The 15267-nt window shown below is 36.4% G+C and overlaps 1 protein-coding gene across 2 annotated transcripts in view; it reads left to right on the top strand.

Moving 5' to 3' along the window:
- Positions 1-15267, top strand: part of LOC124554770 (laminin subunit beta-1) — a 357587-nt gene that overhangs the window by 212353 nt on the left and 129967 nt on the right. The window contains exons 4-7 of one of the 2 annotated variants that reach the window (XM_047128415.1): positions 2140-2196; positions 7771-7917; positions 10994-11115; positions 12352-12482. In XM_047128415.1, the coding sequence (XP_046984371.1) occupies positions 2140-2196; positions 7771-7917; positions 10994-11115; positions 12352-12482 (457 nt within the window). The remainder of the gene's footprint in view (positions 1-2139; positions 2197-7770; positions 7918-10993; positions 11116-12351; positions 12483-15267) is intronic. The other variant, XM_047128416.1, reaches the window with a different exon arrangement.

Genomic DNA, 15267 nt, shown 5'->3' with positions numbered 1-15267 from the left:
TACAGTTTTAATCTGCTAGGAAGTTTCATATTAGTACATATTCTGCCGCAGAATGAAAAATTCGTTCTGGATACTTCACTGCTGTGACTTAAATAACCATCTACAGCCCTTTAAACTGACCCGTGAGTAATATTTTGTATGGTAATCCCATGTGATTGACTACAGCTACATTACAGGCTGAACCTTTTTATTTTTACACCGAGAAACATTGACACCTCTACAGCACCATCTGTTCTTTTTCTTTAAAACTAGGAAAATTATGAATGTTGAGTAAAGAGTTCAGAATTTCTGCCGATGTCTGCCTAGGAAATCAGAACTGAAGTTGTTATGCCTAAACCACACTCATCATTGTTCTGTGAGTGTAAATTTCTCCAGTAGCTCTGGGAATTCATCACGCAATTAGCTGCAGCAGTAAGATGGGCTATTTCACCAATTACTACACATTATTTGTCACAAGTAAAATGGCTCATATGTCAACAGATATTGGTTTCTGAGCATAAGAAGAATGGAAATGGAAAACATTCTAAGTGCCATTTTTTCACAAAATGGGTTTTCAATGTTACTGCGTACTCAGTACTGTGTTGCATGTCCCTAGACTTGCTTCAAGTGTCAAATCATGGGCAAAATGTTTTAGTCATTCATTACTAGATGGTGCACGGTTTTTTGTGGTGCGCTGTGCTTCCTAGTGAAATTCAAAGTGCCATGTGTCAAGGTCTCCTTCATTTAGCCTGGAATGGTTTGAGGAGATAACAAGCACAGTTTTGTTGAGTGGGCACAGCTTTTTTTAACTGTGACAGAGATTTAGGAATTCTAGAAAAATGAAGAAGGGTAAGCAAGAAGACATCTTCATTCTGTTAATGTATGAAAATCAGCTTGCATAACCAGTGCAATATGTGTGTTGTTTTTTAATGGTTATTTTATGCTTGACTTGCTAATATACTATTGTTCTCATGTTTGTGAAATATAATTCTGTGATATGATATGATATGATATAAGATGCATTTGGTCAAGATTCAGTGAAATGTTCTGCAGAAGATCTGATGATGGCAATGTAGTTTGCTGAAACTGGTCATCACAATAAATGCTGCACAATAGTGATCTTGGCTGTTTGAAGTTGTACTTCTGTTTTTATATTAATCTAGACCGCCCCTTAACTTGACAATGTCAAGCATAGATGACAATTCTACTAATTAAAATATTACTGCTGTATTTCTGCACTTACATTACCACAAATAAAAGATAGTCCTCTGTATTAATGACACTTGAAACAAAAAACTTATTATGTGGGCACTTAAAACCAGTTAATTTACCTGTATGGCACTTACAACTTTTTTAATAAATTGTTTATTTTCAGATTTGTTTCATTATTTTTTGCAATGATGAGGTTAGCAGCATAAATCTGTGGCATCAAAATATCTTCTCAATTTTTTGAATACAAATAAGTTATGTACAAAAAGAGATACACTGTTTTATGTTTCTCCTGACACATGTGAGATTTGGCACTTAGAACATTTTCCACTTCCACTCTTCACATCATTGGAGGGACTTTTCTTTTAGTTTTGACCAATGCTACCTCCTGTAGAAATTTTGAGAATTTTTTGAACACTCTGTATACATATTGTTAACTGTCACCTTGTGGAATCTGTTGTATAAACAGAAGATTAGGTAGCAGTTTCATTTCAGAACAAATTTATGTATTTAGGCTGTTCTCTACCTTTTATTTTTCTAATTACCCCTAAAACAATTTTATTTGTTGCCAGTTATTATGATGTGTTAATATGGCATGTAATTAGTTATTATTTGCTCTATATGTCCTTTAAAGAGAAATTTTATTGTCATTGGTACCACCTATTTAATATGGTGCTGATTATGTGGTATACATACCAAATGCTGAAAATGAAATTAAACTTGGAATTATTCAGATTAACTGTAAGGTTCTAATAATGAGATCTATCTCAGGGAAGTATACATTCTGAAGTGCTATAATAATGCAGCAATGAGACAGTGAAGAAACTGAAAAACTAGTGAGGGAATAAAACAGTTTTCTTTCCCAATTAATCTCCAATATTCATAGATTTGTCCTGTGATTATTTTATGAGGTACACACTTTAATTAATCCATTGTTCTTCTGTATTGCAGGGACAGCCCTAGGTCAAATTAAGACAAGAGAGCGGAACCGTAATCCTCCTGGAAGAGGTGAGAAAACTGTTAAATATTGCATTCCGCGGATATAAAAATTTACAAGGAATAATTTATAAATTTTTCTGTGTATGGTTTTCATAGTAATATTTAATAATTGAAATCAAGTAATGGTAAACAAAGCTAAATGACTTTCCATAGAGAACTAGCATTAGGAATGCATAAACATATAATGAAAAGATGGAGAATGGGGATGTTAATAATAACAGGAAGAGGATAAACATTGTGATTAAAGAACAATAGTTGTACAATACTGATAAGAGGAGTAGACTAGAGGAAACATGGAGATAGTGAAACTAAAAAATGTGAAGAGAAATAAAGAGAGAGTAGTGGTTTTATATTAGAAGATAATTTCACACCATTTTATACATCACCTTATGAACTGCAGGTGTAAACAGTGTCCATATCGGTAACTCTATGGTGACTTCAATTCTTCTGTATAATGAAATTAGTAGCCACTGAATTCCACACATCTCCATCAAATGCAACTATTAACTGCCTCCAGATTTGTTTCACACATATGTGTAGTGCTAAAATGTGATGAGTCATGTTAATTCTGCTCCATATTGTGTAGGTCCAGGCTCTTTACTTTTATTGCAACTGATAAATTACTAAACTTTTCTGAAGTGCCACTCTCCCAATAGTTAGTCATTAAAAATTAAATTTTGTTATACATATATTCTGTGTATCCATTCCTCGATCTACCAGGAAGCTGAATGTTCATGTGTTTCTTGTAGTCACACTAATATGCACAAATATTTTCTTAGAGCTGTGGTAACTCTTTAACTGAGAAATGACCCTTTTCTGGGTTTGTAAATTTCTAAAAACAATATTGCATATAAAAAATAGACTGTGTCACACTGCTACAGTAGCTGTCAAAAATAATATTTTTCTGTAAACTAAGGGCTATAAGAATCTCTGTTGCAGTATCAATTTTTAAGTTGCTACAACTCTCCTTTTTGTTATTTTTATCGCACATAGGATGTACAGTTAAATAATAAGATAATGTAATTATATGAGGAATAGCAAAAATCAGTCAAGACAAATCTCTACCCCAAAAACAATAATTCATGTTAAAGTAAAAAAAAATATAGTAACTAATTTTTGGTGAAATGTTTGTTTAATTCATAAACTGACCAATACTCTCAAAACTGAAATGTGATAGCCAAATGAAAAACTTGTTTTGAAGAAATAGAGCAAATATAAAGCTCTCAAAAGAATAGAATGAAATGCTAATACTTTCAGTTTTTTATGTTAGCAGATTTATGTGAAACAGTTTGCCACACAGGTATAGTTATTTAATTTCTGCTTCCTTTCAAGTGTGATACAAATTGCCTTATGAAACATCAACAATGTTTTTGAGATTTTTTTCACTATCAAAGACAGATTTTTTTCTTGTTACATAATGGTATATGTTATATTCAGAAACATTATAAGTGATTATATTTATGCTCATAAGAAAGATAATTAGTTGCTTTCAGTTAAATAAATTGTGATAGTGCTTCAGTATATGCTAGATAATGTTGAAGGGCATTAAATATTACAACACTCACTAAATATGATGGACAGAAAAATTAAGACTGTTTTCAGATGTGGTGCCAGCAGTAATGGTTTCTTTTTGTGCTACCTTTGCTATCTGTAATATTTATTTAAATACTGACTGGGAGCAAATCTTCTTTTTTCCCCTCAGTGACTTCCAGGGAAAAAGTTGTTTTTATATTAAAAAACTAAGAACCCCGCCTCTATTGCAAAAAAAGCACCTAGTGTTAAGTGTTAACCCAGGTTTCGGCATAGATAACTACACCTTCTTCAGAACCACAATAAAACCCACAAGTGCCTAAGAAGACCTTTGTCAAAGATTAAAAGAACACCATAGCTATACATTTATAAACGAAAAAGAAAAGGAAACCACAAACAGTACATATGTACAAAGTCAAAACCACTACTTAACTTAATGGTGTACGCTCGTCCTAACACTGGCCTATGTTTGATGGGTCATGATCCGCCATAAACTGCAGCTACAAACAGTCACTCACTTACAAACCTGACCCGCTATCTATGCACAAGACAAGGGAAGTTACTCGAATACGCATGCGCATACGAATATGAGAAAGTTTATACATGGGTTGGGGCTAAATAGCCCATACATTCCCAACCATGGATCCACGTATATCAAAAAATGAAATGGATAGAACAAGAGATAAACTAAATAGGATATGAAACCTAAAAATAACACAGTTGCTTATGCTAGTAAAGAAACATGTATATGAAGCTACCTATGACAATAGGAGGAACTCTTAAAACTATACCTACATCCAGTAGTTAGCCTGGGGGGAGGCGTAATCTAAAGACGTCGTGGTAATAAAGATAATATAGGGATAAAACGTGAGGTGTTCAACGGGCTAAAATCACCTTCATCGTAAAAGGAAAATGAGGATAAAAAGAAAGAAGATGAACAGCTTGACCAACCACACTTGCCAATCAGCGTGCGCATGTGATAATCCCCAGATCATCAGATTTACAAGTATGAAGAACAAAGTAAAGGCGCGAAACCTTCAAAATATTTTCTATTTCTTAGTAGGAGTTGGTCATTGGGGATATTGTCTTTAACATGTTGCAGATGCTTAAAGATCTGCATTTCTTCCAGCGGTGACGGTCCTAAGGGCTCTACTTATGCGGAACACCTTGTGCAAATGGCTCGTGCGCCGAGCGCTCCAGTTAATATCGAGTTACCTCATGCCGAGGTTAAGGGCTTAAAACTGGATGTTTAGCCCGTTGAACACCTCACATTTTATCCCTATATTATCTTTATTACCACGATGTCTTTAGATTACGTCCCCTCAGCCCCCCCCCCCCCCCAGGCTAACTACTGGCTTTAGGTATAGTTTTAAGAGTTCCTCCTGTTGTCATAGGTAGCTTCTTTACTAGCATAAGCAACTGTGTTAGTTTTAGGTTTCATATCCTATTTAGCTCATCTCTTGTTCTATCCATTTCATTTTTTGATATACCTGGATCCATGGTTGGGAATATATGGGCTATTTAGCCCCAACCCATGTATAAACTTTCTCATATTAGTATGCACATGCGTATTCAAGTAACTTCCCTTATCTTGTGCATAGATAGTGGGTCAGGTTTGTAAGTGAGCGACCGTTTGTAGCTGCAGTTTATGGCGGATCATGACCCATCAAACATAGACCAGTGTGAGGTGGAGCGTACACCATTAAGTTATGTAGTGGTTTTGACTTTGTACATATGTACTGTTTGTGGTTTCCTTTTCTTTTTCGTTTGTAAATGTATAGCTATGGTGTTCTTCTAATCATTGACAAAGGTCTTCTTAGGCACTTGTGGGTTTTATTGTGGTTCTGAAGAAGGTGTTGTTATCTATGCCGAAACCTGGGTTAACACTTAACACTAAGTGCTTTTTTTGCGATCGAGGCGGGTTTTTAGTTTTTTAATATATTAACCAACTATTGCTGACGCGCTGCAATGCTGAAGGTTCTAAAATTGTTTTTAGTTCTTAATCTGTTTTGAATTATCTATGCATTGTTCCCCACATCTAGCCCAGGTGCCTGATGTGTATTCTCAATGCTTAGCCCTCCCCTGTTGTGATGATTGACCCTCACCTCCTGATTTGTGGCTGTATATTCATGTCTTTCTCTCTTCAAGGACTCATATTCTGTTTTAAGTATCTCCAACATCTCCTACATACTACTGAAATATGAATAGATAAATATATTTTTATCAGTGATTTGGAACAGTTACTTCAGTCACACTACCCATACTCATATCACGGATGACTAGGAAATGTGTGAATTAATGGGTTTGTAGGGTGACTGTGTCAACAAACACATATATGCACAAATGTTTCCTGAGCATTTGGTTTTGTGTCTTTCACATAATAGTTTTCAATGATAAAAACAAAGTAAAATTCTCTATGTTTTAAAGTTCTCTCTCTCTCTCTCTCTCTCTCACACACACACACACACACACACACACACACACACACACACAAAATTTAAATTCCTTCAGATTTGTTTCTTGCTTAAAGCTGTTATGTTCTATGATTAACTGTTTCCAGTATACTTTTTAATTTTTAAACATGAGTTGAAAGAATTTAGAATAAAGCTAAAACTTACATTTATGTCACATATAATTAATATTTTACACTTTCAATTTATACACTGGAGTTTCAGTTACACTGAGCAGATGATAAACCTTTTTGGGCACAAGACAAAAATTGAAACACAGGATCATTGGAGAGAAATGTATGTAGAAAAGGACCTCAAGAATAAAGAGTAAACTCTAGTGAGCTGCTCATTGTAGTGAAATGTAGATAAGGATGTAGAGATTAAAGTGACAGGAACTGCCCATATCCTAAATATAAATATATTGGGTATAGCTGTGGAAAGTGAAAAAGCTAAGAAAAGAACCTCTGTAAAAGAGAAAATAAAATAACATTCAGAAGACAATATGTAATGCTATAGGTTATGTGGTTAATTCATAAATTTGTTTTTCTACTTTTATCTCATTGTCATGAGATCTTGAATATAATATTTTTTTTGTTTTTTTTTTTACTTTTATTATTTCAGTATGTGGTCAGTTTTCCTAAAATACTATTTTTTGAAAAAGAGCTTTTCACTACACTACCTTTTGACATAGTTTTAGTATCTCATAGCTTTTTCTCCAAGGTAAATCAATCATAACACTAAAAGCTGTACCTCCTCCATTATGTTTTCCCTGAAAAACCTACCCACTTAGACAGGCGAGCTTATTAAAGTGCCTGGTTCCAGACCCAGATCAAATCCACCTCATGGATTAACAATGGAGGCGGTGTGCCGACCAGCCTGGATGTGGTTCATGGGCAGTTTTACACATCCACTGAGGTAAATACTAGGCTGGTCCCCATGTACTGCCTCAGATACAGTGCCCAAACACTGAAAAATGTCACCTTTGACCATGCTATTACCCTAGATGTGAACAAGGGGTACACAGATTACTCCCCCCCAAGGGGAGGGCACCAGTGGCTTTAAAATGTTTTTGGGTGGAGCAGCCCCAGCATAATAATAGCCATAAGGGTATGGTTGGTTCTCAGTGAAATTGTAAAAGTACGATACCAGTACAGACCAGTGTTGACTGGATGAAGGGCACTGGAAAGGAGGGAGGGTATTTCTAAAAATCTTCAGTCTTTATTTGGGAAAATGTTTAGTATTGCCAATCAATTATCTTTCCTTTTACTCAGTGAGCTATAAGAAAAGTAAATTTTTATTTGTTTGTCCCTTCCTAAATGTTTTTGTCATTGTTTAGTATAACTATCCCACAGGCTTTTTTATCCATTAAAGTACACTTTTGTGTTCCTTTTTGCCATTCTCATATTATTGATAGCTGTACTCACTACCAAATCCAAGATTCTTGCATTAATACAATTCTTAGAAGTAGTAAGTAAGGTGGATTAATTCGCCATTTCAAATAAATCAAAATTCTTTTCCATGGCTCTCAGGCTTGATGCTGTATGTGTCTTAGACTTATTCTTTTTCAAGAAGAATGAAAATTTGTGTGTATTGTATTGGTCAGGTGCACAGCAAGGCGCCATTAAACCTACACACAGAGGAGACATCGAAATTTCACATATACCAACAGAGACAATGACTGAACAAGGTGAAAGTGATGTACATCCTCTGAGCCACTTGGCTTATTGGTATGGTCTGCCAGGTCAGCGAGGTATTGTCATGCCAGGGCTCTCTTATATACATCCTGGGTGTGGAAACAGCTGACAACCATTGCTATTGTAGTTTGTTTAACAAAACTAATGATATGGGTGAATGGTTGCAGCTTAACAGGTGTGACTTTGAATAAGACTTGATGTGCTGTACTAATAAAAGGATTTGCACTCACAGTGCCAAATGTGGGAGCTAACGTTGCTGTTTCAGCAGAAGACTCACCAGTTTTTGCCAAATATGTTTCCAGTTATATCTAATATTGTTTTACTAATTTGTTCATCATTATTTCATAATTTGTGTCAATACTGAAATATACTTGCTTTCTAACACATGTAGGTTACCCTTGATATTAAGTGAAGGTAACAAAAAAAAAAAAAAAATTGTTGAGGGGTAAAAATGAGCTAGGTTTTGTAACACTAAAAGCAGTTTTATATAGTTAGTGCCTTATTTGATGGTGAAGTAGTACCTTGGTATTTCATATGCTTGTACTCATTTACATACGATAATAATATTTTTAATATTATTTTAAATACACATCTGTGTTTTGTGACTAGATACTTATATTGACTTACATATTGACTTCTATTGACATGTTGAATGTTTGATCAAATTAAAATTTTTTTGTATGTTTCAGCTTTTATCTCCACATAACTAATTAATGTTAGTAAAATAGTCATTAATGTCACAGGAAGCTGTGTGTTGTAACTTAAGAATCAGCTCTTTCTCTGTAAGATTTAATGTTGGCTATGTAAGTTAGTAATGGTATTAAAGATTTCAGTGGCTCTTGACAGATGCTTCATGTAGTGATTCTGTCTCTTATAATTCTGACACTGAGATGTCAAGGAAGCATGTAAACAAGACTGAAAACATTGCTGAGGTTTCAGACAATGTTCTATGAAAACTCAGCAATGTTTTAAGTCCTGCTTATGCATCTGTTGACCCACAATGCATCAACTATATAGTGAATGATTACTCTAGTACCTTCCGCCGCAGAAGTCGAACATGTGGCAGAACAAATGGACGTGGTCAGCCCATAGAGGGGCTCCGCCTCGGCGGCGGCTATTCCGCGCAGCGAGGGCGCCACCGCTAAGCCACGTGCAGACAGCGGCCAATAGCCGCTCCCTCCGGTTTCGTATATGGGGACCCACTCTGCCCTAGTCCAGCCAGTCTGGTACTCGCTCTGGATTTATTTCTAACTCGGAGGTACTGCGTTCTAGTCGTTGCTCATTGTTGACATTTGCCTGGCTCTGGTTCTGAGTGGATTTAGGTTTGGTGTTTGGTGTTGTGGTTTCCACAAGCCTCCATTGTTTATCTCTTCCTTGTTGTGTTGCTCATAGTCGGTCGTGGTCGGTTGTTGTCAGTTGTCGTTGGTCTGTCGTCTGACTCGTCCTGTGTTTACCCGGTGGTGCATATGCTTCACCGCCGGCGGCTTCCCTGCCTGGCGGCTCCGATCCGCAGCCCAAGGCGTTCCCACTGTTGGTTGTGGTTACTACAATTACCATTACTCTTTCTGTTATTGGTATTCCACCAAGAATCTTCCAGCATTATTGTACTAGAAGGTCTCCTTAGTATTCTCATCATAATCATATTTCAATTTGCGTTTTATGCAATGTGAAACTTTCAACACTAAGAAGCAATTATCAGAGTCAAATGAAAAATACAAAGCAGAGCAGCACATGTAAATAATTAGAAGTGGCATGGCATTGTTTAAACAATCATGAATTATACAAGTCAAGGTCCTTTATCCTTTATGAGCCAGATAATGCTACTGAGCTGCAAGCTATCTGCCTATAGCCACTGTGACCTATGAATACTGGAGGGTACCAAATAAGCTGAATTCAAGCAGTGACAAATGATTGAACTGAGATAATCCTGCTTGTATGGAGCAAATAGATATAGAAGTGATGTAAGTGTAAATGTCATCGCTTACAAAACCTAAGAGAATCATGGTTTGGTGGAATCTCACAGTGTCATCCATATGTAATGAGGAACCCCACAACTGCAAGTAATGTGCTTGCCAAACGTGAAGCCGTTACGCAAGATTGGCAATGTCTGCTACTGTGGTTGAACAACAGAGGATCTCATGCAAACACGTCTTTCAGGGTTTCTAAAGGCTCTCAGCCAAAGATATCTCAAGTCTTAGTGACTATGTGAACACAAATTTTGACACTTAGTTGCTGTGTTTTTTGACTAGCTAAGTTTCACTTTGAACTACCCTGACCATTATGTATACATGAAACGACAATGTGCTGATTGTTATTTCCCAGAATACATTTTGGATGAATAGTCCTAAGTGCTGCTGGGTATCATTGTTGATCATGACTAGCATGTATTGTGCTAAAACACGACAGCAGTCATTGTGTCAGATATATTTTAGAGAAACTTTTCTTCCAGTTCGCTCTTGGAACTACATTCCAACAAAGAACCAAATAAACCCAATATTACACCGAATGTTCAGTCCTACTACATAGTGTAAAACAGACTTTTTCTGATGTTTCTTATTTGTCAGATATGTTAAAGGTTGTACATGTCACTGAGAAACTGCCCCATGGCCCTACTGTGGTGGTCAGGCCTAATGAACTGTGGAGATAACAGATATTATCTTGGTGCACCTTTAACATAATGCTACATTTTTTAAAAGTTTTCATTGCATTTTTAGTGAGTTTCTGATGTACTCATTTTATGCTGATAATATGACTGTACAATATACAGTCATGTGTGAAAACAATTAGTGTGTTTCTGACCACTCATTTCTAGTATAGCAAATCTGAATGGCCTTAATCTTATAGTCTGGCTTGGCAACATGCCATATCCAGCAGACCTTTTGGTCAGTGAACTTGTAGATCATGATTTATATAACTGTTCTGAGAACAAAATGCTTCATATATTCAGTTACCATTATGAGAGAGATGATGCTTAAGATACAATGTAAATTATGTAGCTTCAGTTACACTCCTTTACCTATGTATATGCTTAATAAATTATGAATATTCTGTTCAATTTTCATAACACTGCTTGGTTCAGAACTGGATGACAAACAAATATTAAATGCTGATAATTATATGCCTATGATGCAGGATATATACCTCAACGTCCACATCCATGTGAGCAAAGCTCATGCTATCCTGCAACAGGAAATCTCCTGATTGGGAGAGAGAAGCAGCTTAAGGCCTCATCAACATGTGGCTTGTATAAACAGGTAAAATCCTTGTGCTATACTCATCCTAGCTAAGTACTATACGCTATTAAAGTGAGATTCAGTGCATAATGAGATCATTTCTCTATGAAGAGTCTTCATTAACAGACTCCAGAATCGAATACAGAGAGAACTGAATTAAAACTGAACAACTTACTCAATAAATAATGTTAAACTAAAAAAAAATCAATATTATTTTGGCCTTATTACTGTATTTTACTTACTCCTGTTTCTACAGTGTTAGAACAGGGTTACATGTCCACAGCCATTTAATTTTTTCACTGGAGTAAGCCAGTCTTGTACATACTGGTGCAATCTCTTGTGTGAGGTTGTTGTATCACTTTATTTATTTATTTATTTGTTAAAATCCAGCTGGTATCAGAAATTGGTAGCAGATTTTTAATTGTAGTGCAAACCTTGTTTCCATAATAATGAAACCTTAATGCTGTTAATAGCAGTCTTTTATATCACTAATACATTTCATACCATGATGACTTTGTAGCATTGCTAAGGCATGGAGAAACATTTCAAATGTAATATTGAATAATTGATGACTAGCTTTTCTTCATATAGGCCATCATCATTCTTCAGTGACTTCAAATGTGTTTGTTAGTAATTGAGTCTAAGTATGATGTTATGCAGGGAAAACATTTTGTTGATTCTTTTTTCTCAGATGAACAATTGCATAAACTTGCTGTTGAAGCATACATTTAACTATTCAAGTCCACAGTTTCATAAGGGGCCTGAAGATGGTATTAGTACAAAGATAGTACTTGTTAATCAAACAGTCTACAGATGTAATGGTGTTTCATAGTGTCCAGCAGGCACTACGAGTGGGTAGTACACCCATGGACTGTTTGATCAACTAATACACTGAGAGAAAGTGAAGAATTGCTTATTGCTTGTGTCTTTTTGATGGCAGATGAGATGTTTTCATAGTTGGAAACTATCAAACTTAGGAGAGAGAGAGAGAGAGAGATACAAATAGCAGACTACAAAATGACACTACATAGTAAAGTAACATTAAATACTTTACTCAGCTGGCTGAACATGTGAACAGATTTCACTATCATGCCCCACTGCAAAAATAACTGGTGTAGTTTTGTTTTATGTATTAGTTGAGAGCTGAAGGAGTATTATGTGTATCATTGTCCTATAACAACAAAAATGCACAAAATGAACTAACAACAACAGAATGTAAACATAAGTTATTTATTTATTTTATTTATTTATTTTCAGGAAAGATTTTGTATAGTGTCACATTTAGAAGAGCGGAAAAAATGTTTCTGGTGCGATTCACGTGATGAACATGCTAATAATCCAGCTCGTAGTCATCGTATAGAGAATATTGTCTATAAAAATTTTCCTGGGTATGTATCTGTTTGGATTCTTTGATGCTATTATTGACAGTCTCTACTCCAGAGCAATAGAATTGTAATTAAATTACACACTTGATTAACTGTACCTGTATTCTGGCTCCACAGAACAGTGAATGAAAACCTGTTGTTTCCATATCTTTTGCTACACTTAATAACAAAACACAGTGCTGCAAAATGATGTAGTAATTGTATTTTGTGCCTGCAGGGAATATATTTGAGTTATTCATTTACATTTGTGTAATGAACAGAGGTTGAGCAACAACAAAATTGTGTGAATATATATAATTTCTGTTGAAATTTTTTATGAAAATACACATACACATCACAAGATTGGTTGGATAGAGTGTCATAAAGCTGTTGTAACCCTTCCTGACACAAACTGGCTCGCAACTGTTGTAGTTGGCACCGAGATGGAGGTGACATTCAAACTAGTCCCACGTGTGTTCCATCAGGGACAGATCTGAAAACCTTGCTGGCTCTGGGAGCACCTCAAAATCATGCAGGCAGTTCATAGAGACACATGCCTTGTGTGAGTTCATAGAAACACATGCCCCGGATGTGGATTACCCTATTGAAAAATAGTGATACAGTACTATCAAATGAGAGGTAGCACATGAGGATGCAGAATGTCCATAATGTACCATAGTGCCTCAGAGTTCCCTCAATCCTGAACAACCATGACCTAAATTCATACCCGATGACTCCCCACACCATGATGTGAGAAGCAACATTGCTGTGCCTGTACAAAACTTTGTAAGAATGGGGCCTCCCTCCATGTCATCAAAATACTCACTGACAGTGGTCATCCAAGGCAGCGCAGCACCATGATTCATCACTGAACACGTTGTGATGCCATTCGTCAGCAATCCATGCTACCTGGTCATTGCAACACTCAAAACGCAGCTGTTTGTGTTGTGATGTTAACAACAGCCTAAGCATAGCACGATGATTCCCTAGTTTGGCTGATGCTATTCTCCTACCAATGATACAGGATGAATGTTGCAGTGAGTCCATTACATGTTCTCAAATGGCATGCACAGATGTGAAGGGGTTACGATTTGCATGGTGCACAATATGGCGATATTCCCCTGTGTTGGTCAGATGTGGTCAACTGGAATCTTGGCAATGAGTGTGCATGTCCTTACACTCTTATGCCGCCCAATATCAGGCCACTGTCTCACATGGATGTCCAACAAAACTGGATATTGCACAATTTGGCCATATTGATTACATTATTGACAGTTTCATCTGTGGTTGCAATTTTGGTACATTCTTCACTTTATAACATGTCTTGGCTGTTATATTATGACAATTTCTTGTTCACCTTTCTCCATGAATTTAATAGTTAACTGACTGCAAGTGGTGATCATTGAGGGAAGCAGTTGATAATGGAATCAACTGAAAACAATGATTGTTAAGAGATCATGAACTTTATGTTTTATCACAGATACTCAAGAACTGTGAACCCTTTCAACGATGTACAGCTAAACCACATTCCACATGCCACTATATGCTACTGATTACATTCACACAAAAACTTGTACAGTCACTGACCACAGTATGAATAATCATTTTAAAAACTCATTAGGAAAACTGCCTAACAGTGCTGGTTAGTGCACTGTTTAGACTCAACTCTCAGACTTCTCCACTACAGCTACAACACTTGTGCTTATGTTAAGTGACAGCAGTTACCATACCATGAAAAGCATTGTATGAGATCACAGATTATTTCATACCTCTGACCACTGCTAAACCAGAGGTAGCTGTAGTACACACTGTATCACAGGGAAGATCAGTAACTTTACCATTTAAATTAACAACTGATGTCAAATATCTTGCTGTGTGATGGTAGCATCTACATCTACATCGTTACTCTGCAATTCACACTTAAGTGCCTGGCAGAGGGTTCATTGAACAATTTTCATACTACTTCTCTACCATTCCACTCTCGAATGGCACGTGGGAAAAAGGAACATCTAAATCTTTCTGTTCGAGCTTTGATTTCTCTTATTTTATTATAGTGATCGTTTCTCCCTACGTAAGTGGGTGTCAATAAAATATTTTCGCATCCGGAAAAGAAGGTTGGTGATTTAAATTTCGTAAATAGATCTCGCCGCAAAGAAAACCACCTTTGTTTCAGTGACTGCCACCCCAACTCTTGTATCATATCAGTGACATTCTCACCCCTATTGCTCGATAACAGAAAACGGGCTGCCCGTCTTTGCACTTTTTCGATGTCCTCCGTCAATCCTACCTGGTAAGGATCCCACACCACACAGCAATATTCCAGCTGAGGATGGACAAGTGTAATGTAGGCTGTCTCTTTAGTGGGTTTGTCACATCTTCTAAGTGTTCTGCCAACAAAGCACAGTCTTTGTTTTGTCTTCCCCACAATATTATCTCTGTTGTCTTTCAAATTTAAGTTGCTCGTAATTGTAATTCCTAGGCATTTAGTCAAATTGACAGCCCTCAGATTTGTGCGATTTATCGTACACCCAAAATTTATCGGATTTCCTTAATACCCATGTGGATGACCTTGCACTTTTCTTTGTTTAGTGCCAATTGCCACTTTCGCACCATACAGAAATTCTCTCTAGATCATTTTGTAATTGTAAATGATCGTCTGATGATTTTACTAGATGATAAATTACAGCGTCATCTGCAAAGGGGGCTGCTCAGATTATCACCTAGATCATTTATGTAAATCAGGAACAGCAGAGGACCTATGACACTATCTTGCGGAACGCCAGATATCACTTCTGTTCTATTCGATGAT

Source organism: Schistocerca americana, chromosome X, assembly GCF_021461395.2.
Source record: "Schistocerca americana isolate TAMUIC-IGC-003095 chromosome X, iqSchAmer2.1, whole genome shotgun sequence".
Taxonomy (NCBI): domain Eukaryota; kingdom Metazoa; phylum Arthropoda; class Insecta; order Orthoptera; family Acrididae; genus Schistocerca; species Schistocerca americana.
The sequence above is the reverse complement of the archived record's forward strand: the minus strand, read 5'-3'. Positions and strand labels throughout refer to the sequence as shown.